At 37.6% G+C, this 26,796-nt stretch overlaps 3 protein-coding genes across 3 annotated transcripts in view; 2 read left to right on the forward strand and 1 right to left on the reverse strand.

The window, feature by feature from the left end:
• Positions 1-26,796, reverse strand: part of LOC128247821 (uncharacterized) — an 81,547-nt gene that overhangs the window by 36,878 nt on the left and 17,873 nt on the right. The window lies entirely within an intron of this gene.
• Positions 1-26,796, forward strand: part of LOC106881096 (anoctamin-10) — a 191,356-nt gene that overhangs the window by 7,620 nt on the left and 156,940 nt on the right. The window lies entirely within an intron of this gene.
• Positions 1,181-3,563, forward strand: LOC106881099 (pyruvate dehydrogenase [acetyl-transferring]-phosphatase 1, mitochondrial). Its single transcript, XM_014931326.3, has one exon. It carries the CDS (start codon positions 1,876-1,878, stop codon positions 3,445-3,447), a length of 1,572 nt encoding a protein of 523 aa, XP_014786812.1. The 5' UTR covers positions 1,181-1,875; the 3' UTR covers positions 3,448-3,563.

Here is a 26,796-nt window from a genome sequence, read left to right on the forward strand (position 1 = left end):
TATACTCGTCTTTAACGGAATTTAGAGCATAATTTACATATTTGTACATGTTGCATAACAGTTAAGGCACGCGGTGTGCTGGAGTGGATTGTAGCAATTAGGACATTATGTGAGAGGCTTTGCACAGTACGCATGTTGCTGCTTAAACTCCTATCAGTTCCAAGACTTACAGATACTTGAATCCCTACCTTCGGCTCGTTGACGACTGTATTTGTCCATGTTAATCTAGGTTGAATAAACTATTGCTTAGCCTTCGATCGCCAACTCACCTTCGGGTCACCCCTGATCCAAGAAATATATATAATCAAAAGTACTCCAACCGTAATGAACTCGTCTTTTCTTTTTTTTTTTCAGTATCTGGGACTATGTTATCAAATATGTCCTTCCTATTGTTAAGACGACTAGGTGTGATTTACAGGATTTTTGATTGCTAGTTCTAGCAGGTCGAGGTACCGTGTGGCAGCCACGAGATCGGTTAAGGAGGAAGGTGCTATAGTGGCGATTATGATGTTAGCGAACATAATCAGCAACCTTTAAATTCTAGTTCACTTGCATCATTTTTGCACTTGAGATTTTATGCCTATGTATAAACTATTTTAAGTTACGGTTTTATAAAAGGATCAATGTATGCACCAATGTATGTAATACGTGATTTACACGTTCGGGTGAGAAACAGGGAAAACGATACGTTGGATAAAGGTTAAAAAGAATTACCCTCTCAATAAAGTGGAGCTAGCAACTTTTAGTTGCGAATTTAGTTGTTCGCTCCATCAAATATAAGAATTAGAAGAAAAATAATCAAGAAACTTTTTAAATAAAGCTATATATATATATATATATATATATATATATATATATATACATACACACATACATATATCACACACACATACATCCCTCTCTCTATATCTATGTATCTAAATACGTATGTACATGCGTATGTGCGTGTGCGTAGATTTGGTAAAATAGATAGGTACGGAATTCAATACATCAGCATATATACTTTTTTAATTACTTTTAGTCGATAAAAAGTTTCAAAAGTTACTCCAAGGCGGAGAGTTTCGTACATTGCACCTATCTCTCTCTCTCTCTGTATGTATGTATACATACATACATACATATATATACATACATACACACACACACACATACACATATATATATGAGAGAGAGAGAGAGACAGAGTAGTTACTAGGGTTATATCACATGATATGTTTTACTTTCTAGATTAATTTCTCTTCACGTTGCATTATATGTTTTTCTGCATATGTGTACACATTATTGAATTATAAACTATCAAGATCAAAGGAAACAATTAACGCATGTTGGACAGTCAAGTTGTTAAAATAACACTGCATGTAGTAATAATTTTTCCAGCGCAGTAAATGAATACCGTGCAAATACAAATGTTGTGCGACTACTACTATGAGATACGAAACAACGGCTACAGCAACAAGGTTGGTCTTCAGACCTTGTTGGAGGTCGGCTGAAATACATTTTTGTACCGGTTGTTGGGTTCTTGTGGAACGTAGATGTCCTCTATAAATAACCACTGCCACACTTCTATCATTTACAACATATATAACTAGGTTTGCCCTTCTTGTGTTACCACTGTTTTCGCTAGTCTTAATATATTTGCCTTATTCATCTGACCCCCCTATATATTATTGTATCTACCATAACTACATAAATATATACACGCATACTATATGAACGCATATGTACGCACAAACGTACACACATACATACTCAGGCACATATACATGGGGGAATTCTTATGTTCTGTGACTTTCTCATTGATGAAAACCTGTTTAAAAACCATGCTTTTGTTGACTTCGCGATAGAAATCCACGATTCGTTAATTTTGTCTTAACAATGAACATGAGAAGGTTACCTCCAAGCTGGTTTACTCAACTTGGTAGCAGAGTTTCGGACAGAAAATTATGCCCAGTATTTTGTATGCGACATGGTTTCAATCCCTGTAACTGCCGTCGCACTGCTAGTTACTCGAAACTCCATCAAAACAATAGATATCAAAAGAGATTTATCCATCACACATCAAGGCCTGTATTTAGTGGCCCCGATAGTGTAGAGAATCCTCGTCTAGCTCCCTTGCAAGTTACTTCTATACTTCGTGTCAACGAACTCAGTGTCGATGTGAATGAGGGAGCGGTGAAGTATTTCGAATCCAACCAACTCCAGTCCAACAATCCTATTGAAGATCGACGAGGAAATGCCAAGTTTGTCGGCAGCCCTAGATTTTTGTTCGGTGTTTTCGATGGACATGCAGGCTGTGCTTGTGCACAAGCTATAAGTGAAAGGCTCTATTATTATATCGCTTTGATGATTTCACCCCCACATTTGATAGAAAAAATTGTCCATTTACTGAAGGATCGCGGGCTCGATATCCATTCAACTGGGATTTTAAACTGGTATCGAGGCGCACACGACTATGTGAACAAAGAACTTTCTCCGATGTATAGTAAAAGCTTGGTTAAACTGGCAAATGAGATATTAGCGCTGTATATTGAGGAAGAATCCACGATTGATGATCATTTATTGAGTGCATTTTGTCGACTGGATCAGGATATTGTACAAGAAGCACTACCGAATTATTCCAAAAATGTGAGTAACTTCGAAGCCATGCAGATAGCTTTTTCTGGTTCCTGTGCTTGCGTTGCTATGGTGGACGGTATAAACTTGTATGTTGCTAACACTGGTGATTGCAAAGCTGTTTTAGGGGTCAATGTTGGAGATGACCAGTGGGAAGCCAAAGAACTGTCCCATGACCACAACGCTGACAATGTCCAAGAATGTAGAAGACTAGTGAATTCTCATCCGAACGAAGGGACTCATTTGATTAGAAACGGTCGCTTATTGGGCGACTTAGCCCCCTTAAGAGCCTTCGGAGATGTACGTTATAAATGGCCGGCCAGAGAACTGAAACATGTGGTCAAAACAATGGCTTATTCTACCCCATACGGAAACAATTTAATTCCTGCCCACTATCACACTCCACCTTATCTGACAGCCGAGCCTGAATTGATCAGTCGACGCCTCACCCCAAAGGATAAATTTCTGGTGTTGGCAACAGACGGACTGTGGGAGATGGTCACTCCTGAGAAAGTTGTAAAAATCATAGCCGGCCACATGGAAGGGCAACAAGTCCATGTCAACTTCAGATTACCTTATAGCGAAATCACTTTATCGAATATTAATCAAATCTTGCTGAAGAGAAAAACTAGCCTGGCCAATAAAGCTGAGGATTCTAACGCCGCTACTCACCTAATCCGTAATGCTCTCGGACCGGAACATGGTCGTGTGTCTGCTATGTTGACCCTACCAATTCATATATCACGTCTATACAGGGATGATATTACAGTTACTGTTGTATATTTCGATACGGACTATATACGTGACCATTTTCATCAGACATCGGGAGATTGACTATAAATGACTCTAGATTATTGTTTGTACTAATCACAAAGCATGGTATAACTTCTTACCTTTCTTGTTTTAAAATATATTTATGTGTGTATGTTTAAAAAAAGAAAAAGCAAAAATATGAAATTTAGGAACTGTTTTTAACAAATGCTTTCTCCTTCTCAGAGGTCTGACTGCCTCTCTGTAAGTACATACAACCCTTGTTTCTGCTTTTCTACTTGTTACGTTTACATACATCTATTCGTTTGTTGTAAACCGAAGACTCTGAACAACAAAACAATCTCTTGTTTACATACTGCAATTTAATTCTAAACATTCTTACACACACACACACACACACACACACACACACACACTCTCTCTCTCTCTTTATATATATATATATATATATATATATATATATATATATAATTTCTATGCCTATAATTCTATTTCTCCTACCTCTCAGAAATCTATCCGATCTTTGTCAAATTTTCCTCCGAATGATATTCTGCCACTTCAAAAAGTGGTGGAGAGGGAAAGACACATTGAATAACATAATCAAAGATACACTGTTCCTGAAAGTAGATAGGATGGTCATGGCTGGAAAGACTTCGCTCATGCTCTACTCAACCGGAACTGAACAGTAACAACCGCTCTGTTAGTGTATCTGTCTTTATCACACTACTGTTTTCAATGTTCAATATTTGAATGAAAATGTCCGTTACCTACCTCTTTCTCTGCCTACCTATCTATTTATTAACTATTTATTATATACTTACCTACCTATATAATCTGTCAACCTACACGCTCACACAAACATGCATCAACATGATTGTACCATTCCAGAGACAGAAACTCAGAACAAGTCAGCAGAAATGTTTCTACTGTTATATTTAATGTATGTTATACAAAGTATTATTATTATTATTATGATAATTTTGTTGTTGTTATATCTGCTATTATCATTCATTATATTACTTATTTAATTATTCCACCAAGTTGAACAGTTTATTTTTCTATATAACTTTTACCTCCAAGGTTGTTCGAGTGACGAGGTTTAACAATAAATTCTCCCAAACAAAATTTGTCCACAAAGATGGAAAAAAAAAACTCTCAAAAATTCTCTTTGCATTCAATGAGCTTATTGTATTCGGTGCACTACAATTCATCAGAACCGGATCAAAGAGGTTAGAAAGACAGAAAAGGGAACGCTAAAAGAGTCATAGAGGGAACAATGACAGGGGACATAGGTACGTCAGTAATACTGGTGAATTTCAGGAAGCATGGTATTTTTAAGGATGTAGTGTCTTGACAACTAAAAACCAATGTGAGTAGCTTGTTCCAAGCTTTAACAATTTTGAATGGGAAAAGTTTGTGATAGTCATGAGTGTTGTACTTTTTTTAATTTTTTTTTTATTTTATAAGCATGTCCATGGGTGGTAGAAGTGACAAATTGGCTGAATTGATAGGATGTCTGTTGATTAACAGATCGGTTATCAATTCATATCCCATCACTACCACTGCTATGTGTTCATGGTCAGTATTTTTTAATTTTCACTGGTCCAGTTCATCTAACTGCGAATAGGTTCCTTCAGATGCCCCACCCCCCACTACTAAGCTGGAAACAGCAATTGTACTGTTGTTGTTATTGTTTATCTTTGGTTACCAGAACTACGATAAAACCTGCCAGCCTTGGACATCACAACTTTTTGTATATCTTGGACTGTTTCAGAGGTTCTCAACCATTTTTTACCTATAGACCCCCATATATTCCAATTTTAATTGAATAGACCATCAGAGCTATTCAATGTTTAAAAAAAAATCCTATTATATTGTTATAATTAAATCAAAAAATTGTTAAGATATTTTGTGTATTGCAGAACTAATTTATTGCACATGATTTTTAACAACAAAATTTTACATGGACCCCCAAGAGTCATATGGTCCCTGATTGAGAACTACTGGACGATATTATCCAATGTCCTTCCTTATTTTTTAGACAGAATGGTGTGATTTGTGAAAATTTGGCTGGTATTGTAAAAAAGACTGCATAATATCCCCCACTCCTATTACCCATCTTTGTTGCCAATGTTATATAGATGTTTTATTAATTTGCAATGCTAAGTTCAAATCCTAACATAGGCATAGGTATCACTTAGAAAGAAAGATAGGCTCTTATTGAATCATTGTAACAATACTGCATCAAATATTAGTCTTCAATGGTACTACAACAACCCACTAAGTTGTGAGATATCTTGGCGTATCCCATCTCAAGAATTGTTCTGTTACCTGCTATGATACTGAGCAGTAAAGGCAAAAATAACTAAACGCCCAGCCCAAATTCCAGATTCAAACGGAATAAAATTATTTCTAAATTTCACAAAATTAGTGTGAATTCTAGGATTAAAACCCTTGATCTTTTTTCTATTCGAATAAGGCTCCTGTCTGAAACCCTATAATTGTCTTCTTGTGGCATGTAATTTTGTGAAGTTAATTTCTTTGATTTCTACTGACACACAATGCCACTTATTTCCTTAGAGCCTGGTGGTGGTGTTAAGGATTTTAAACTTTGGCTTAACGATGGAGATTTCTAAGAAGTGGTGTATAGTCTATTGAGTTGACATCACTACATTACTAACACTTATTTTATTGATCCAGAAGGGATGAAGACTAAATTATCCAATGTGTTCCTGTCTTTTTTTTTTAAGATAGTAAGCGGAAATTTGTGGGATATTTTTGGCTGCTATATTTAGTAGGTTGGGTGACCGTAAGGACTCGCTTTTGTATAAAACAGAAATTAGTATCTATATTAACAACTATTTTACATAAGATTGTCCAATTGGCTAACTTAGGTTACCAGATGTGCTTCATACTGTGGCTTTTATGGGATGTTTTCGTGTGAGTAGGTGTAGGGAGGTAATAGCGATAACGCTTAATGTACAAAGTAGATCATGGACGAATAAAAGTTGTGTTTAAAAGTGAGGAACAGATCAAGTATATTTGAAGAGTCAGTGGGTCAGTGAAGAACCAAAGCAAGAGAAGAGACTGATAGGTTTTATTTCATCCCAGTCAGCTTTGATCAAGTCGATGTATATAGTCAGAGGCATCCAAGTTGTGACCATTTCTTTTGTTCAGATACAGAATATTCAGGACTACATCATCCAATGTATTGTTCCTTCTGTTTAAGAGGATGAGGTATTAGTTCTAGTCAGTCAAACAATTAGATATATATCATCATCATCGTTTAACGTCCGCTTTCCATGCTAGCATGGGTTGGACGATTTGACTGAGGACTGGTGCAACCGGATGGCTACACCAGGCTCCAATCTAATTTGGCAGAGTTTCTACAGCTGGATGCCCTTCCTAACGCCAACCACTCAGAGAGTGTAGTGGGTGCTTTTACGTGTCACCCGCACAAAACCAGGCTTCTTTCAGTTTCAGTATAAAATCAATTCACAAAGTTTTGGTCAACCTAGGTCTGTAGTAGAAGACACTTGCCTAAAGTGTTGCACAGTAGGTCTTGAACTCAAAACCATGTGGTTGGGAAACAAACTTTTTAATGACACAACCAATAGGATAAAAATATAGAATTTTAATAATAATGAGCTTATTGGATACACTGGTCAGATGCACTACAACTCACTGAAAAAGGTAAAATGGAGAACAGAAAGGAACAATAAGTCAAGTAAAGAAAGGTGGCAATGATGGCAAAAAATGTGCAAGTGCAATACACAGAGTAAGATGCAAGAAAACAGAAAAGTGGACGTTAAATGAGCCATGAAGAAGAAAGGGTGCATAGGCATGTCAGGTTATTCCCTGGATTTAATAATGGATTTGGTTTGAAATTCTAAACAGCTGAAACATCACTATTATAACCAAGATGAAGACACTGTTGTGTGTTTGAGAAGCTTGTTTTCCAACCATATGGGCAAGTGTTTTTTTACTATAGTCCCAGGCTGACCAAAGTCCTGTGAGTGGATTTGGTAAACTGAAAGGAGTCCATCATATATATATATATATACATATATGTTTGTGTGTACTCTTGTCTTTGCATCATAGTTGTAAACGAGCATCACCATCGTACAAGTGGTGTTTGTTTCTAATCTTCCATGAAAACATGTCTGGCTATGGAAACATATTACCTTGCTTGGAAATAGGTGAAAGACGTTGACAAGAAAATCATCTGGATTCAGAAAATCTGCCTCAACAAATTCTGTCTGACCCATGCAAGCATGGAGAAGTGTACTTTAAATGAGGAGGATATAATTCCTTATCTCTGAAATAGATTAGTTTTAGCTAAAACAAAATAAAGAGAAGAAAACAAATAGATATCCTTCCTACTCTACAAACATACTTTACAGATGAATAATACCTGATCAAATTCAGTGTGACAGAAACTTGTATAGAGTCCTGACATTTTTCTGAACATATATCAAATTGCTTGAATTCTTTGACATTACTGAAATGAAGAGGAGAACTGATATGAGTAAAGGAAAATGACACCACACATATTCACCGATAGTAGTTTCTTTTGCAAATGGGGAGTATGTACAAGTTATTGCCCTTGCATTGAACTGTCGCTTGTTTATTTAGAGCAGTGGTTTCTCGACTGGGATCCACATGAACCCTGATGTTCTGTATAAGATTTTTGGGTATCCACCCAACAAAATAGTAAATTGAGGATCCAAGATAGTATATTAAGGGCCTCTGAAAAAATTATGTTTTAAATGTATGTATTGCAAGAAACAGCTTTAATGTTTTACATAGTTCAAACAACACAAGTGAAAGTGTGAAAAGCAAGAATTTTGAAAGAAGTATCTATAAAACTAGTTTTTGAACATTGAGATCGAGCGAGCTTTTTGCTCTTTTGCTCGATGTGTGGTTTCCGTCCACGCTGAGCTCGCCTTGGGACACCTGCGTTACCGTTTGACAGACGTACCGCCCCAGTCAAACTCCCCAACCGACACTGTTCTTGACCAAGGGTCGCCCAAAGGCGCTCGACATGCAGTGGGGCCCGTAGATAAAAAATGGTTGAGAACCACTGATTTAGAGTTTAATGCTTCTCAAACTAACATATACCAGCCTCCTCAAAATGTAAAATGTTTTTGCTACCTTTCCTCATTTTTATTAATAAGATGACAAAATTTGTTTTGCAAGTATGTAATTCTTTTTTTAACCAAAGTGTTTAACAAAATTTAAAACGTCAGAAACCATCTTAATTTTATTAAATAACTGCCCTCTTTTTTAAGTTTTTGTAGTTGTACCACTTATGAGAAACACTGGTTTTGCCCCAGATTAAGCAGATCTCTGGGATCAAAAGCATTCAAGCTTTGATTATTCCATTTGTCCCCATCTCCCTCTTCTGTTTATTTCTTTTAGGCAGGCATAGCTGTGTCGTTAAGAAACTCATTTTACAACAATGTGACTCCCTATACATGTTCTGTATAGTACTTTGGCTATGTGTTTTCTACTACAGCCCCACACCAACCAATGCCTTGTGAGTGAATTTGGTAAGTGGAAGCTGTTGTGTGTGTGTGTGTGCTTCCACCACCACACTACTTAACAACCAGTGTTGGTTTGTTTACATCCCTGGATCTTAGGAGCTTAGCAAAATAAACCAATAGCATAAGTACCAGACTTTAATAAATAAGTCCTGGAGTCAATCTGTTTGACTAAAACTCCTTCATGGCAATACCCACCCCAGCATGACCACAATTCAATGATTGAAACTAGTAAAAGATAAAAGATAGTGTATTCTGGATTACATTATCAAATGTGCCCACTGCATTTATTTGGGTGGTAGTGTGTGATATAAAGGACTTTTGGCTTCTGTTTCTAGCAAGTTGATTGACCTTGCAGAGACACCTCTACTTGTAAAAAGAAAAGTAGAGTTGTTGGAGATAATTGTTGTTGTCAGCTCTGTTTAAACAATCCTGTAACCCAGAAGAGAATAATGAAGTAACAGGTTGAAGTCCATGGGTCATGTACCTTATGCTATGTTTGTTGGAATTGTTGTATTGTACTACTCAATGTCTTGTAATGTTTAGTTCAGTGTTTCCTCTATGGGATGGAAGCTGTGGTGATTGAAAAGGTGAACAGATTATGTTTACTAGAATTAAAATGGTTTTTGTTCAATACTGTAGCAAAGAAAGAATTATGTAGGTGGAGTCCCTACCAGGCTTCTTGACAAGTTGTGTGGTTTCTGTAAACAAAAGGTTCATTCAAATGATGTTATTTGTTTTTACTTCTCCATGTAAACATGACTGAGCTGTTGTTTGGTAGACACCAAAGATGAGGGGGTATTCCCTTGCTTGAATGCAGGTGAGGGTTGGTGTCAGGAAGGGTTTCTAAATGCAGAAAACTCTGCTGCAACATTCTCATCTGCTCACCCACCCACTGTTCTGTCCCCTCTCACTAATACTCACCTTGTACCTTGAGAGTCCTCCTTAAAATCTCCTCCCTACATTTTATTTTTATCACTTTACAGCTCCACACTGGTCACTTACTTATACCCTCTCTTGTATAATATGAGCTGCTATGTATATCCTCTACAACATGAGCACATTCTATTGTGCCTGCAGGCCGATATACTCATATATACAAAATATAATAAATTTTTCAATTATAAAATTTATACAATATTTGTATGCCTATTTGCGACATAGGTCGCTTTTCCACTACAACTTAAAATGGTTGGACTTGAACAGAAATCGTCTGCTAATTGCCATTTGATCGGAAATTTTATTTTCACTATAAAACACATATTGCTAGGTTTGTACCACCCTCTTGAGACCCAACTACACTCTAACTGAAAAATATAGAATACTGTGTAAGTAATATAAACGTCCTAAATTCAGTGGTGGCGTTAATGAAGATGTTATGCATTAATTTGATGTGTTAAACTTACCTTTATTAATGTATCTCAAATTATACATAGATATATACAAGATTTACACAGATATAAGAGTTAGAACTTGTGGCCCACCCGCGGACTTTTTCCATTGGAAATTTTTGCCAGCCACACTTAAAAATTTCCCAACCCCTGCTCTACAGCAAGAAACTCATTCTGATCTGTTCCTTTATACTTAATATCTCATCACCCAGCATAAATACAGCAACCTCAATGAGTGCTTTTCTGTGGCTGATGCCAGGTAGACAGCACCCAGCACACTCTGTAAAGTGGTTGGCATTAGGAAGGGCATCCAACAGATATTGCAGTCCTCTGATAAGCCTGTCAAACCAGCCAGCCCATGCCAGCATGAAAGACACATTCGAAGATGGTAGTGATGATGATTCTATATACATACATACATCGGGTGTGGCTGTGTGGTAAGAAGCTTGCTTCTCAGCTGTATGTTCAGTCCCACTGCGTGTCAGCTTGGGCAAGTGTCTTCTACTATAGCCTTGGGGGTAACCAAAGCCTTAGTTTCTTTGACTAAAAGCCTTTATGAGAGTTCTCCAGCATGGCTGCAGTCAAATGACTGAAACAAATACAAGAATATATATATATACACACACAAGTGTGTGTATGTGCATATGTATATATTTATATAGAAGCTTGAAACAGCAATGGATTAATATATTGGCATGCATAACATTTATAATGTATATATAGATATGGAATGGCACTAGCAGTAACTTCTCAAAGACGCTTGTGTGTTAAACAACACTGCTCTTTGCTCAGGATACCAGTGGTTCACCAGACTGATTTGGTATCCTCAGTGACTAATATTTCAGTCATTCTAATATATATCATCATCATCATCATCGTCATCGTCTAATGTCCGCTTTCCATGCTAGCATGGGTTGGACGATTTAACTGAGGACTGGTGAACTAGATGGCTACACCAGTTTCCAATCTGATTTGGCAGAGTTTCTACAGCTGGATGCCCTTCCTAACGCCAACCACTCCTAGAGTGTAGTGGGCACGAAGGCCAGTCAGGCGGTACTGGCAACGGCCACGCTCAAAATGGTGTATTTTACATGCCACCTGCACAAGAGCCAGTCTAGCTGCACTGGCAACGATCTCGCTCGAATGTCTTTACACGTGCCAGGAAGGTGATGCTGGGCACAGGTGCCATCACGATTTCGCTTTTGCTGACGCTGAGCATATATAACATATACAGAGAGAAATGGTGAATCTAGTGACAGTGATTGTGTATATTCAACAATAGAGCAGAAGGGAAATATCTCAGGTAAGTGTACTATGTGATGAATCGACAAGTACTTGTACAGACAGCACACAATAAAAGGCAACTAACAAACATATTGTCTTCATTGTCAGAACTTACTGGCAACAAATATTATGAAACCCCTAATGCTAGAATGAATGAAGACAGGACACAACCCAAAGGTACATAACCCATTAACTGCATCCAGTCATTTCATAATCCTCTTCTATGCCTTAGGATTGTTCAAGTGGAGTTGACCTTGACAACAGTGATTGTATCCAGCATGTCCACTTATTTTCTTTACTGGCTCTCTCAAACTATCACGCATTACCATCTCAAAATACCAAATTGTTTTATCAGCTTTTCCTTACCCTGGTTCATGTCCCAGACCTTGTTGTAAACATTTCAATTCTTCAGTAAACTATAAACCTCCCTCATATTTTTTCCTGCAAACATTGACCTAAAGTTATCCATGCTAAACATCAATCATACCAACTTCATCATTCAGGAAGGGTCCAAAATGGTCGTGGACACTGCCTCTCCTACTCTGTGTATCATATAAAAAAAAATTCCATCTTTTTAGAGGCAAAATGTAAATCCTTGTTAATATCTGGAAGTATTCAGAATATATTAAACTGTCAGAAAATGACTGCAACAAACCCCTTCACAAGACATATGTAACCATGCAAAATATTCTTGTCTCTAATAGTCTCAATCACATGGAATATCTCTAAAATCTCAAATGCCAGTAACAACCTGAAAACACAAAATAAAAAGAAGAAACTCTAAAAAGTTGAGCCAATGTGGAAACCTCTATATGATCTTTTTATTGAATCCAAAATCTCATCCTGTAGTTTGAAAAAAGAAGGGACATTATCTAATATGATCTTAGATATATTGTACCCGAAAGAAAATTAAAGATGTAATGGTCTCAGCTAAAATTCCTTTGATCATAGCCCTGTTTGATTACTATTAGATAATAATGACAACATCCCACCCTCGTTGCTAGAAGAAGCCCTCCACCACCAATATGAACTGTGTTGATGTGTGTACCATTATACTTCATCTCCCTTCATATTGTTGGTATAGAGCCAAGTTTTGGGGAATCTATTTTACAGAACATCACAAGCCACTGTTGCACACACACATTCTGCCAAGATATTACTCTCTTCCCCACCCAACCACCCCCTCTCTCTCTCTCGTTTTTTCTCTCCATCAACTCCTGCTTCTTTACACACGCTTTCTCTCTCTGCAAACATATATACATACCTCTTTCATTATGCAAACACTCATACACACAACACACACACAAAATGCACTCTTTGTCTCACTCAGCTATCTTTTATCTTTCATTCTTTCTCATGTATCTATACACATTTTCTCACTCTCTCAACTTACTCATCCATTAAATATACACACAAAACACATATTATACATACACATGCTTCCCTGCTCTCTATCCCTTTTATCATTCACTTCTTATGTACTCTCTCTCTCTTAAATACACACGCAAAACACGTACATACAAAGGACACACTAACATGATCAAAAGTTCTTGAAACAGAAAGTGCCTCTGTAATCTATGAAGGTCAAACAAACTATAGAAAACAATGTTTTGTGTTGACTATACTGCAAGATGATGGATGTGGTGGATTTTACTGTAGCATGATACTCCTTTTAGCTTATACGTTTCCCTTGCTCAGATTAGAAATATGTCGACGTTGGCATTCTTTGAACTTAAACGAGACACTAATCCTTGGGAATTATATAAATATAATGCTAGTAGTTTGGTCATCTTTCATTTGCACTTTTTCTATCACTACTACACTAGTAACATTAGTAATAGTTTATTACAAAGACAGGAGTTCTAAATATAAATTTCTAGTGTTCATACATGGTGCAGATATGATTGTATGGTTAAGAAGTTCACTTTCCAACCACCTGGTTTCAGGTTCAGTCCTACTATATGATACCTTGGATATGTGCTCTCTATCATAGTCCTACAACAACCAAAGCCTTGTGAGTGGATTTGGTAGCTGGAAAGTGAAAGAAGCCTGTTGTACACACACACACACATATATGAACATGTGTGTGTGTATGTTTCTGTCACCTTGCCTTGGCTTCACAGGGTAGCTATAAACAAGTGTCACCATGATACAAGAAGAGTTCTACATTTTTAGACTTCCATAAAAACATCTCCAGCCATGAGGAAATATTATTACCTTGCTTAGAAATAGGAAAGGCATCTGTCTGTAGAAAACTACAATGAATCCCATCTGCTTCATGCAAACTTGGGAAAGTGAACATTAGAATGATGGTGAAGATGATATATTTCTGAAAAACACTTACATAATAAGTGAAGTAGAATATCTACATCAGGGAATAAAAACCAAGCTGTGACTTCAGTTTGATAAAATATTAACTTCTCTTGATAGTTTTAAGGGAATAAGAAATAGATAATAGGAAACCTGCCAGTCACCTAGTCACCTACCGCTCCGGCAGACACTCTAGCCAAATCGACTACATCCTCGCCAGAAATAGGGAAAGAGGGCGGCTTATAAATGCCAAAACCTACCCTGGCGAAGAATGTACCCCACAACATAGATTAGTAGTTAGCGACTTTGGGATCAAGGCAAAATGGGTGCCCAGAATTAGACAGGCTTGGAGAAGAAGGGTGTGGAAGCTTAAAGACCCTGCAAACGGACAGAGACTTAGAGACAAGTTACTTGAAGCATTTAACGAAATAGAAGGGGATATAGCATCATACAACGTGGAAGACAATTGGAGATTTCTGCGGGACAACCTGTTGAAAGCCACCGACCAGATTTGTGGGTGGTGTAAGGTCCCCTCCCAACCCAGAGTAACGTGGTGGTGGAACAAGGAGGTAGACAGGGCTATTAGACAAAAGAAACAAGCTTGGAAGGACTGGAAGAACGGTGGTAGCAGGGAATTGTACCAATGTGCCAGAAGGGAGGCTAGGCGACAGGTTTATTTAGCCAGAGGGGAAGCAGATAAGGAAAGATTTGCCAATGTTCTGCGCCGTGAGGACCAAAGACTCGAGGTATTTCGGGTTGCAAGACAGTGTAGGAGAGAGAATAGTGATGTTGTAGGAGAGAAATGTGTTCGCATGGATGATGGTACGCTTGCATTAAATGAGGATGCAAAGAAAGAGGTCTGGAGATGCCACTACGATAGATTGCTTAATAAAGAGAATGAATGGGAGAAAGAGAGCCTGCCTTATGTCGACCCAATAGAGGGACCAGCTATCCGAGTTGATAGTACCAGGGTAGATAAAGCAATTAAGAGTATGAAGACCGGGAAAGCCCCCGGCCCATCAGGAATCACTGCAGAGATGCTCAAAATATCTGGCAGTGTTGGCTATAGCCTAGTCACCCGTATTACGAACCAGGTGATACACGAAGGAGTCATACCCTATGACTGGTGTAGCAGCATCATAGTCAACTGCTACAAAGGTAAAGGGGACGCTTTAGATACAAATAATTACAGAGGCATCAAGCTGTTAGATCAGGTTATGAAAGTTACAGAGAGGGTCATAGCCCAACTAATTAGGGAGCGAATCAATTTAGATGAGATGCAGTTTGGGTTCGTGCCAGGTAAAAGCACTACTGATGCCTTATTTCTAGTGAGACAGTTGCAAGAGAAATACCTAGCCAAGGATAAACCTCTGTACCTGGCTTTCGTTGACATGGAGAAAGCCTTTGACAGGGTCCCCCGATCCCTTATCTGGTGGTCAATGAGGAAACTTGGGATAGAAGAATGGCTAGTGAGAGCTGTGCGAGCCATGTACAGAGATGCGGCCAGTAAGGTGAGGGTTGGAAATGAGTACAGCAATGAATTCCGGGTAGAGGTAGGGGTCCACCAAGGTTCCGTCCTCAGCCCCCTATTATTTACCATAGTCCTCCAGGCAATCACAGAGGAGTTCAAGACAGGTTGCCCCTGGGAGCTCCTCTATGCTGATGACCTTGCCCTAATTGCGGAGTCACTATCAGAACTAGAGGAGAAGTTTCAGGTGTGGAAGCAAGGTCTAGAACTGAAGGGCCTTAGAGTCAACCTAGCTAAAACCAAAATCCTAATAAGTAGGAAGGTAGATAAAACACAAACCCCTTCAGGTAGATGGCCCTGCTCAGTATGTAGAAAAGGAGTAGGTAGTAACTCTATAAGATGTACCCGGTGCAAGCTATGGACACATAAGAGGTGCAGCAACATCAAAGGCAGGTTAACTAGCAAGTTAGTTTTTGTTTGTGGCAGATGTTCAGGTGCAATAAAGACTGCAAACAAACAGGAAACAACTTCTATCTCATTCCAGGGTGAAAAACTAGAGGTAGTCGATAGCTTCCGCTATCTGGGCGACCAAGTTAGTAGTGGGGGTGGGTGCGCTGAAAGTGTAGCTGCTAGAATAAGAATAGCCTGGGCAAAGTTTAGAGAGCTCTTACCCCTGCTGGCGACAAAGGGACTCTCACTCAGAGTAAAAGGCAGACTGTATGACGCATGCGTACGAACAACCATGCTACATGGCAGTGAAACATGGGCTGTAACTGCTGAGGACATACGTAAGCTCGCAAGGAATGAAGCCAGTATGCTCCGTTGGATGTGTAATGTCAATGTGAATACCCGTCAGAGTGTAAGTATCTTGAGAGAAAAGCTGAACATTAGAAGCATCAGTTGTGGCGTGCAAGAGAGACGATTGCGCTGGTATGGACATGTGGTGAGAATGGAGGAGGATAGCTGCGTGAAAAAGTGCCACACCCTAACAGTTGAGGGAACCCGTGGAAGAGGTAGGCCCAGGAAGACCTGGGCTGAGGTGGTGAGGCAAGACCTTCGTACATTGGGCCTCACCGAGGCGATGACTACGGACCGAGACCTTTGGAAATGGGCTGTGCGTGAGAAGACCCGGCAAGCCAAGTAAGATCGTTGCCAGTGCCCCTGGACTGGTTCTTGTGCGGGTGGCACATGAGATGCACCATTTTGAGCGTGGCCGTTGCCAGTACCGCCTGACTGGCTCCTGTAGGATTTTCGAGCGAGATCGTTGCCAGTGCCCCTGGACTGGCTTGTGCGGGTGGCACATAAAAGACACCATTTCGAGCGTGGCCGTTTTCGTGCGGGTGACACGTAAAAGCACCCACTACACTCTCTGAGTGGTTGGCGTTAGGAAGGGCATCCAGCTGTAGAAACTCTGCCAAATCAGACTGGAGCCTGGTGTTGCCATCCGGTTTCACCAGTCCTCAGTCAAATCGTCCAACCCATGCTAGCATGGAAAGCGGACGTTAAACGATGATGATGATAATAGTCATATTCATGCCTCTCCCAAAGTACACTAGCTGCTGTATAATGCTACTTCAGCCTGAGATAATCTGTGGTATCAACTTATTAAAGGTTTATCTCTCCACTGCTACAGTTTGTTAAAAAATTAAGGATATCTGTTATTGACACAAGGTCACAAATTTTTCAAATAGGATTAGTATGAAAAGATACTCATTAAACTACACATGCTTATTTTATTGACCCACCACCCAGCAGATGGGAGAGCCAATGAGAAAACCTCAACCTCGGTACAATGACTGAAATTTGGTAGGAGGGGGCTAGTAAATTACATTGACCCCCAGTGTTCAGTTAGTATTTATTTTATTAACCTTAAAATGATAAAAGGCAAAGTTGATCTAGGTTGAATTTGAACTTAGAACATAAAGCTGGAAAAAATGCTGCTAAGCTTATTTCCAGCATTCTAATGATTCTTCCAGCTCACCATTTTAAACTTCCTTCATACAATGTCCTACTGTCTTCAAAAATGGTGAAGATCAAGTGGGAATGCTTGATCTGGATTCCCCTGGGATTAAACAGCAGTAATCTCAGGCACTATTATTTCTGCTAATATTTTGAAATAATTATAACTACTTACATTAGTCATCTAGAGTTGTGACACTGTACATCACATCCATAGCATGACCTTCAGGGTCAAGTGTGAACAATCATTTTCATCATCATTTCAACATGGTCATTGTCATTTCAATGTCTGATTTTCCATGCTGGCATGGATTGAGTAGGTCTCATGTATAGCTTAGTATCAATCTTTCATCATATTATCATAGAAGCTCAGCATCCTCAGTTCTGACTTCACCACATTTTCCTGTCTATTTTGGTCTACTTTTTCCAGTCATCCACCAACAACAACACAACACTTAATCATCAACTATTTGTATTACATATCTATACAACCAAAGATGTCTTTTCTTCATACATTAGCTGTGTTTTTCTATGCATCATCCTATGATGCATATAGACACATCATAGGTGATGTTTCCTGTAGTCATTAGGTGTTTCAGGTCATTCAACAATCAAGCACCTTCACCCATATGACTCAACCTAACTTAGCCAAATCCTAGCATGTGCCCAATTAGCCCAATCCCATGAAGCAATGCCCTTTCCAGGGCTCACATTTCCTTATCTACAATGACCTTGAAACAAACTCTGTTGCCTCCATAGCTGACTTGAAAGCTTTCTACCTACTGGCTCCAGCAATGCCCATTATGTTACAAGCTTAGCAGAAGGACTGACCTGTGAACCCTCTGCATCCCACCTCAATGGGATCACACTTTACTGTTCACCCATTCTTTCAGCATAATTCTGCCAGTTTAGTCCTCTCATAGTGGAAGTGAATGAAATAGACAGTGCTCAGATACACTTCAACTCATCAACAAAGGGTCAAAAAGAGAACAAAGTAGCAATAAGTCACATAAAGAAAGACAACAGTGATAGCTAGAAGCACATGCATTGTACACAGAATAAAACACAAGACAGAAAAGTGTACAATAAAAGAGCCTTAAAGAGGAAAGGGTGCATAGGTATGTCAGTAGTGTAGGTGAATTTTGGTAAGCATAGAATTTTTGAAGGATACAGTGTCCTGACAGCTAACAACTGATATGGGTAATTTATTCTATGCTTCAGCAATTCTGAGTGGAACAAAATGCTGCACTATTTTTTGATTTTATGAATATGTCCTCAGATGGCAGAGGTATTCAATTGACAAAGGTTGCCTATGTTATAGTTGTAAGGATGATAAATAATCTTGTGGGGTTTTTACTAAGTCAGTTGCTGGGCATTGAATGTTTAGCATGGCAATACCTGGAGAAACAAGATATTCAAGATAGATGAAGTGGTGAATGGAGGGTTGAGCTTCAACTAGATCTGGACTAGATAGGGGATCAAACTGTAGATATAACCTGTGTGAACATACTTTGCCCATATATGGTTTTAAATAAGCTGAACTAGTATTTCTTGGAAGTTAACATTGCATATCCAAAGCTCTTCAATATTTGTTATCCATATGTCATTACTACATAATCTTACATATACTTTATACATTGGTTAACCTCTCAGTTTATATTTCATGTATTTCAGTACTATATACTATATAACCAACAAATCTTCATCATCATTTTAACATATATTTTTGCATGCTTGCATGGGTCAGATGAAATTCATTAAGGCAGATTTTCAGCAACTAGATGTCCTTCCTGTCACTAACCCTCACCTGTTTCCAAGTAAGGTAATGCATCCCCTTGGCTGGACATGTCTTCACTGGAGTATGGAAACGACTTACACCATTTGCATCATGGTGACTCTAGCACGTTAGTATTTTGTGATGTCAAGACAAGAAAACACAAGCACATACACACACAAGCACACAGATTTGCTTCACAGTCATGTTCAAGTTCAATCCCACTTTGCTGCATTTTGGGGAAGTGTCTTCTACTATAGCCATAAGTGAATGGATTTAGTAAGCAGAAACTGAAAAGGTAGCGAGCTGGCAGAAACATTAGCACACTGGACAAATTGCTTAGCGGTATTTTGTCTACTGCTACGTTCTGAGTTCAAATTCCGCCAAGGTCGACTTTGCCTTTCATCCTTTCGGGGTCAATTAAATAAGTACCAGTTATGCACTGAGGTCGATATAATCGACTTAATCCTTTTGTCTGTCCTTGTTTGTCCCCTCTATGTGTAGCCCCTTGTGGGCAGTAAAGAAATAAGAAACTGAAACAAGCTCAGTATGTATATATGAATTTATGAATGTGTGTGTTTACCCTTGTCTTGTCTCCATGTGATGGTTGTTAACAAACATTACTGCCATTTTAGTGATGTTGTTCATTTCCAGTCATCTGTAAAAAATATATCTGGCCATGGGAAATATTATCTTGCATGGAAACAGGTGAAGGATGGCAAACAGCAGTAGAAAATTTAGTCTGATCTTTGTAAGTGAACGTTAAAATGACGACGACAGGGATAATGATGTGTGTGTGTGTGTATACGAGTTGCTTTTAGTTTCTGTGTACCACATGCACTCATCAGGCTTTGATTGGTCCAGGGCTATAGTAGAAGACACTTGCTCAAACTATGGGACGGATCCTGAAACAATGTGGTTAGTAAGCAGCCACCAGATATCCAAATCCAGTGCAACTATGTCTCACATTATCCATGTAATGCATGCTTCTAATCGATTGACCTCGACACACACGGTGATATCTGTTGTTACCAACTGAGACAATAGCACCTTAAGTGTTTCATATCCAGCTTTTCGCTAGTGGCTGTATCATCACAACAACCCCACCCAACACTAAGTAACAAAAGGTATCTAGCAGAGTCTATGTAAATTCTGACCACTTCGTCATTGAAGTGTTAAGAAGTTACAGAGCAAGAAGAGCAACATCGTTTTGTAATGGAATTTAGTGTTTAATTTTATTAGGGGAGGTTACTGTCACTTTTCTCTCAGAGTTTTCTCCCTTAAAATTTATGTGCGTGTGTGTATATGTGTGTGTGTGTGTGGAAGGCATATGGCTTAGTGGTTAGGGCATTCGGCTCAAGATCTTGACTTCAAATCCCGGCGATGCGTTGTGTCCTTGAACCAGACATTTTATTTCACGTTGCTCCAGTCCACTCAGCTGGCAAAAATGTGTGTGTAATCCAAATTTAGGTAATGGAGCAAGTAAAATCCAAGCTACATATGTTTCCTAGTTAGCAGAACCTTGGAAGTAGTAATTACTCAGTGAGGGGTACTCTGCTAGCTGTCATCAGGCCAGAGATACCTTAGTCAAATGAAGGTATATATTTGTTTTGCAAGATTTTTTATGTGAAATTGTGTGTTGAAACAGATGTTGTTGTACTTGGGGATGGTCATATTGTCAGTTTAGCCAATAAAAACACACGCACTGTATATTTGGTGTTAATTTGCTTCAGCTTTATATTACATTATATTACATTAATCCTATTTCGGCCAGAGTTCTTTTGTCACACTTCTGTGACCTCATCAGTGGTCCTTTGCTTTCTTCTTTCTTATGTGTGTCCCACCTTGCTAACTATAGGAGACGACGTTGGCATGGGACGTTGGCATACATGTATATATATATATATATACCAATATACAAGGGTGAGATCCAAGGATCCAAGTGTAGGAAGTTTGTAAGTTTCAAGCAGTCTGTGGTAAGTGCAGAGAATAAAAAGTGGACAGTGAACAATAAGGAACAATAACAATTTATTGGCATCGGAAGTTATATTCTTTTTCCCCACATCGAAGTTATCATAAAATTCGATAAGCTGATAGTTTCTATATGTATAGGTCATGGTTAGTATGCACACACATACACACGCATATACAGTGAGAGTGCTGAAAAAAAAATACAGGAGGATCAGTTAACTATGATTTTATTTAACATATTCCCCTCTCAGATTCACATACTTATTGCAGCAGTCCTTCAGTTTTTCTAAATCCTGTAAAGGAACTCAGAAGGCTGGGCCTCCAACCAGGCCTTTTGTGATACCCTTAAAGCCAGGAACTTTTCAGCACTTCCTTATACTTATATATAACCCAATGTTAAACAATGATGATATATATATATATATATATATATATATATATATATATATATTATTTTGTTTAAAAGAGTTCCAACACTGTCTGTTTTTTATGTTTTATTTATATTCCTGCATAACCAATGTGGGCTATAGAATATGGAATATATAATATAATATACAATATATAATATAAAATAAAATAAAAACGGATGGTACTATGAAATAAAGTATTGAATGTCTTATTGAATATATGGAAAATGTCTTATTGAATATTTTCTATACTTCGTGGTATTTCATCATGGCCGGTATGACAGACTTTAACAGTTAAAGTCTGTCATACCGGCCATGATGAAATACCACGAAGTATAGAAAATATTCAATAAGACATTTTCCATATATTCAATAAGACATTCAATACTTTATTTCATAGTACCATCCGTTTTTATTTTATTTTATATTATATATTGTATATTATATTATATATTGTATATTCCATATTCTATATCCCACATTGGTTATGCAGGAATATAAATAAAACATAAAAAACAGACAGTGTTGGAACCTTTTTAAACAAAATAATATATTCCTCTATACACAATCATACAACCCCCCCCCCTTTTTTTGTATTTATTTTTACTCGCATATATATATATATATATATATATATATATAGTCACACTTTTATCTAATTTGCAGTAGTTACAAGGTTTGATAAGTGCCAAATGCACGAAACTCTTGGCCTTTGAGTCACTTTGTAACTTTTGCCAATTGAATAAAAAAGTATGATTATGCATATTTCTATAAAAATACGCATACATATGTGAGTGTGAAGGTTCATAAATATGTATATATGCATATATATGTATGTATGTACATTCACTTATACATATGTATATGTGAATGAATGTATGTATTCATATGCATACCTATACAGACATTTACGTATGTTGATAGATATGTCTTTATGTGCTTCTGTGTGTGTGTAATCTTACCATTTTAGCCAGCAGCCAGTTATGTATCAGGTATCCTATTGCCAAAGAGTTTCTATAAACTACTACAGAATCTGACACACTTTTACAGGAACAGCTGGTGTTTCTAGATATTGCTGTTATTCAGTAGTCTTATTTTTAATTGCATGCTTGATAATAATAATAATAATAGTAGTAATAATAATAATAATAATAATAATAATAATACATTCTATTATAGGCACAAAGCCTGAAATTTGGTGGGAGGAGGTTAGTCAATTACATCGACCTCCAGCACTCATCTGTTACTTATGTTATTGTCCCGAAATGTATGAAAGACAAAGTTGACCTTGGCAGAATTTGAACTCAGGACATAATTATAATAGTAATAATCCTTTCTACTATAGATACAAAGCTTGAAATTTTAAAGAAGGGTGTTTGTTGATTACATCAACCCCAGTACTCAACTGGTACTTATTTCGTTGACACCTTCCCCTCCATTACTGAATGGCTGAGTCAATCTTGTAGAGACAGACGAAAGCTACTAGGTATCTTGTCCAGCTAATGTTTATGAATAATAATAATAATAATAATAATAGTAATAATGATTCTTTTATTCTTTTGCTGTGGCCATGCTGGAGCACCAACTTTAGTCAAGCATGTTGACCCCGGAACTTATTCTTTGTAAGCCTAGTACTTATTCTATCAGTCTTTTTTGCCGAACAGCTAAGTTATGGGTATGTAAACACAACAGCATCGGTTGTCAAGCAATGTTAGGGGGACAAACACAGACACACATACATACACACACACACACACACATATACAGCAGGCTTCTTTCAGTTTCCATCTACCAAATCCACCCATGAGACTTTGGTTGGCCTGAGGCTATAGTAGAAGACACTTGCCCAAGGTGTCACGCAGTGGGACTGAACCAAGAAGCATGTGGCTGATAAGCAAGCTACTTACCACACAGCCACCCTGTGTCTAAATAATAATAATCCTTTCTACTGGAAGCACAAGGCCTCAACTTCTTCTGCTCGTGATCAGAGATGCACATATCATCAGCCACTAAAGAACATGCTCAACTGGTTAATGTCAAACAACTGACAAGTAAATCTGTGGTATTGAGCAGAATATTTGCTGTAACCCATCCTTTATACTAAGACAAAGCAATGTACATGATAACACTTCCAATCAGTTAAGATAAGAAGCCATTATTATTATTATCATTATTATTATTATTATTAAAGGGGACAAGCAGACAAAATCATTAGAACAGTAGAAAATTGCTCCGTAGTATTTGTTCCAACTTTTTATGTTCTGACTTCAAATCCTGCTGAAGTCAACTTTGCTTTTAATTCTTTTCGGAGTTGATAAAATAAGGCCCCAGTCAAGTACTGTAGATGATCTGATTGACTTCTCACCTCTCCTAGGACTTGTTAGCCTTGCACCAAAGTTAAAAGGAATTATTATTAGGAGGGAGGGGGAGGAGGAGGAGGTGGAATGTAATGGATTGCTTCAAATGCTTTTGCCTTTCATTCTCTTGAGATCAATAAAATATGTGCTAGTCAAGTACTGAGATCAATATAAATTTCTGTACACATTATACCCAATTTCTAACTCTGTATAAATGTTGGAAACTATTGCTATTACTATTATTATTATTATCATTATTATTATTATTATTATTATTATTATTATTATTATTATTATTATTACCCTGTGTGCATAAAAGAAAGCAGGGTATTGTAATCACTTGTCTTTGTCTGTTTGTCTGTATGTTTGCAAAATTACTGGACAATAGATGAACGGATTTTCACCAAATTTTGGCAGAAATACTCATTAGATGAGTGGCTTGAAATGATGAAAATTTGGTTTGATTATCTTCAAATATACATAAATACATACATAGATATGTGACTGTGTGTGTGTGTGTGTGTGTGTGTGTGTGTGTGTGTGTGTGTGTGTGTGTGTGTGTGTTGTGTGTGTGTGTGTGTGTGTACAATGACAGATTTGAGGGTTTCATTTGTTTATGAGTTGATTTCTTAATTTCCCCAGAGTATAAATACATATAATGGTGATACTTGTAATATAAACAAGAGTGCATTTTGCAACCAGAGCCTATATGAGAGTTCCTCTCATGGTAACTACGGCAGTATAGTCTGTTCTAATAGAACATCCATGTTTTAGTGAGGATAAGTATTACCTTTCAGTATTCATACTGCTTCTGTTGCTAATATATATTCCCTCAACTAAGAGTTGGGAGTAGAATTGAGGGAGATAGAATTGTACTAGATGATGAGAGGTTAAAGTATGACAGAGAGACAGAGAGATAGAAACTTCTGTAGAGGAGAAATATGGTTGATTATTTTCAGCACAATAATTTTTATCATTTTCTGAAATGTGTAAATGAATAATCACGAAATAATTAATGATATTCAATTGATTTTTTTACTTTGTTGTGAAATATGGTGCCATTTCCATGCGCTTGTAGTGATGGTGGGTTATCCATTTTTGGTGGTAACATTGGCCTAATGACACACTATAATTTAGTCAATATGAGAAAGAAGGAACTCATGGTATCTGCTCATGACAACAAGAAGATAGAATTCACAAGACGCTTGTAATAAGCTGTAACTTTTATTGCTGGAGGTAATGCATTCATATACAAGGTTAAAAGAAGGAAGCTTATAACATTACATGAATATGTTCTGTTTGCAGTCACATGTCTCCAAGTAAGAAAGGCGAACAAGTGCATGAGTGGGCATGAAGTGCGGTAGCTCAATCCAATACGTGTTGAAGAACCAACAGGTACTGAATGGTGCGAATTTAGAATTTCTTTCCTTTATATAGGGATGGACTAGAAGTCCCTGACTTCCACATAAAACTGGAAGCTTTCAGAGAGATCTCAAACATTCAAGAAGTTCGAGGGAGATTACTCTCGTTACATCTCTTTTCCGTTTTGCTTGTCATTATAACCACTAGGAGTCACCACACACTATTAAAATAATTAACAATTACCTAATTACTTAATTTGTGAAAAAATTTTGTTTATAAATGAAGGTCTGAAACATGAATATGATTAAGCACTTGGAAACAAAATTTCAAGAGAAAGTCCATAATGATTTAAGTTATTTTTCTGATTTAAAAATTAAATTTGAAATAATGTTTAAGGATTTGTTTTTCTAGATACTCGATGCGAAATCATGTGTTGAAACAAATATTGTTATACTTGGGGAGGGTCATGTTTTGTCAGTTAATCACATTTATCACACATCCTGTGACCTCTTCAGCAATTCAATATCTTACATGTATCCTCTTGTTCTGCTTGGTCCATTTTGTCTTTCTGTGGTATGTATCCTTATCTGCACATGTGTTTTCATTAGTGTGTGTGTGTGCACGTGTGTATGCATGTGTGTGTGCATGTGTTTCAAGTGCACACACATGCACTCACATGCATACGCATGTGCACACACACACACACACACATATACACACACACATATACACACACACACAGAAAGACAAAATAGACTAAGCAGAACAAAAGGAAACATGTGCGATAAAGAATCATTGAAGAGGTCAAAGGATGCATGTTTGCCCCCAACACTACATGATAACGAGTGTTGGCTTATTTATGTCACTGTAACTTAGCAGTTCAGCAAAAGTAACTGATAGAATAAATGTTATACTTAAAATATGGAGACAATGATGCAAAGAAACAAATAAAACTCCTTGGGCTTGATGTATTCAAAATATACATCCATGTATATTATATAAACAGAGAGAAAGCAAAGACTGAAAATGTTCAGATGATGAATATTCAAATATAAATATATAGATTTTTGTATATTAACAGAGCAAACTTACACAGGGTAGAAAAGACACAGATAATTAAAGGGGAGAATGTATGGTGTTACAAGTCTAACAGTTGTTTCTGGGGGCTCAGAGTTACTTCATAATGTTTGCAGATGTAGTTCACCAGAATATGTAACCATTAATGGAAGCAAATAAATTTTGGAGAGATCCAGCCTCTGTCTTTAGGGTGGAGAGAAGAGATTAAAATCTCTCTACTGAGTGTTTTCTATATTGAGAATCTCAGCATTTCACCTGTTGACTCTAATTTATCAGCTAAACCACCTTCACGGTGGTGCCCTTGCATGGCTGCAGTCCAATGAGTGAAGCAAATGAAAGATAAAGATAAAAGAATTAAAAAGCTAATTTAAAAAACATGAAACAATAGTCAACAAAGGGATTAATGCAAATCTGGGTCATGGGTTCAATTCCTGAACAGGGTGGCATATTGCATCCTTGAGCAAGACACATAATCTCATGTTGCTCTAGTGAAGTCAGCTGAAAATGAC

This window comes from Octopus bimaculoides, chromosome 5, assembly GCF_046866305.1.
Source record: "Octopus bimaculoides isolate indiv1 chromosome 5, ASM4686630v1, whole genome shotgun sequence".
Taxonomy (NCBI): domain Eukaryota; kingdom Metazoa; phylum Mollusca; class Cephalopoda; order Octopoda; family Octopodidae; genus Octopus; species Octopus bimaculoides.

Excerpts from the sequence above, each read along its gene's own strand:
- LOC106881099 (XM_014931326.3), top strand. The coding sequence starts at position 1,876 with ATGAACATGAGAAGGTTACCTCCAAGCTGGTTTACTCAACTTGGTAGC.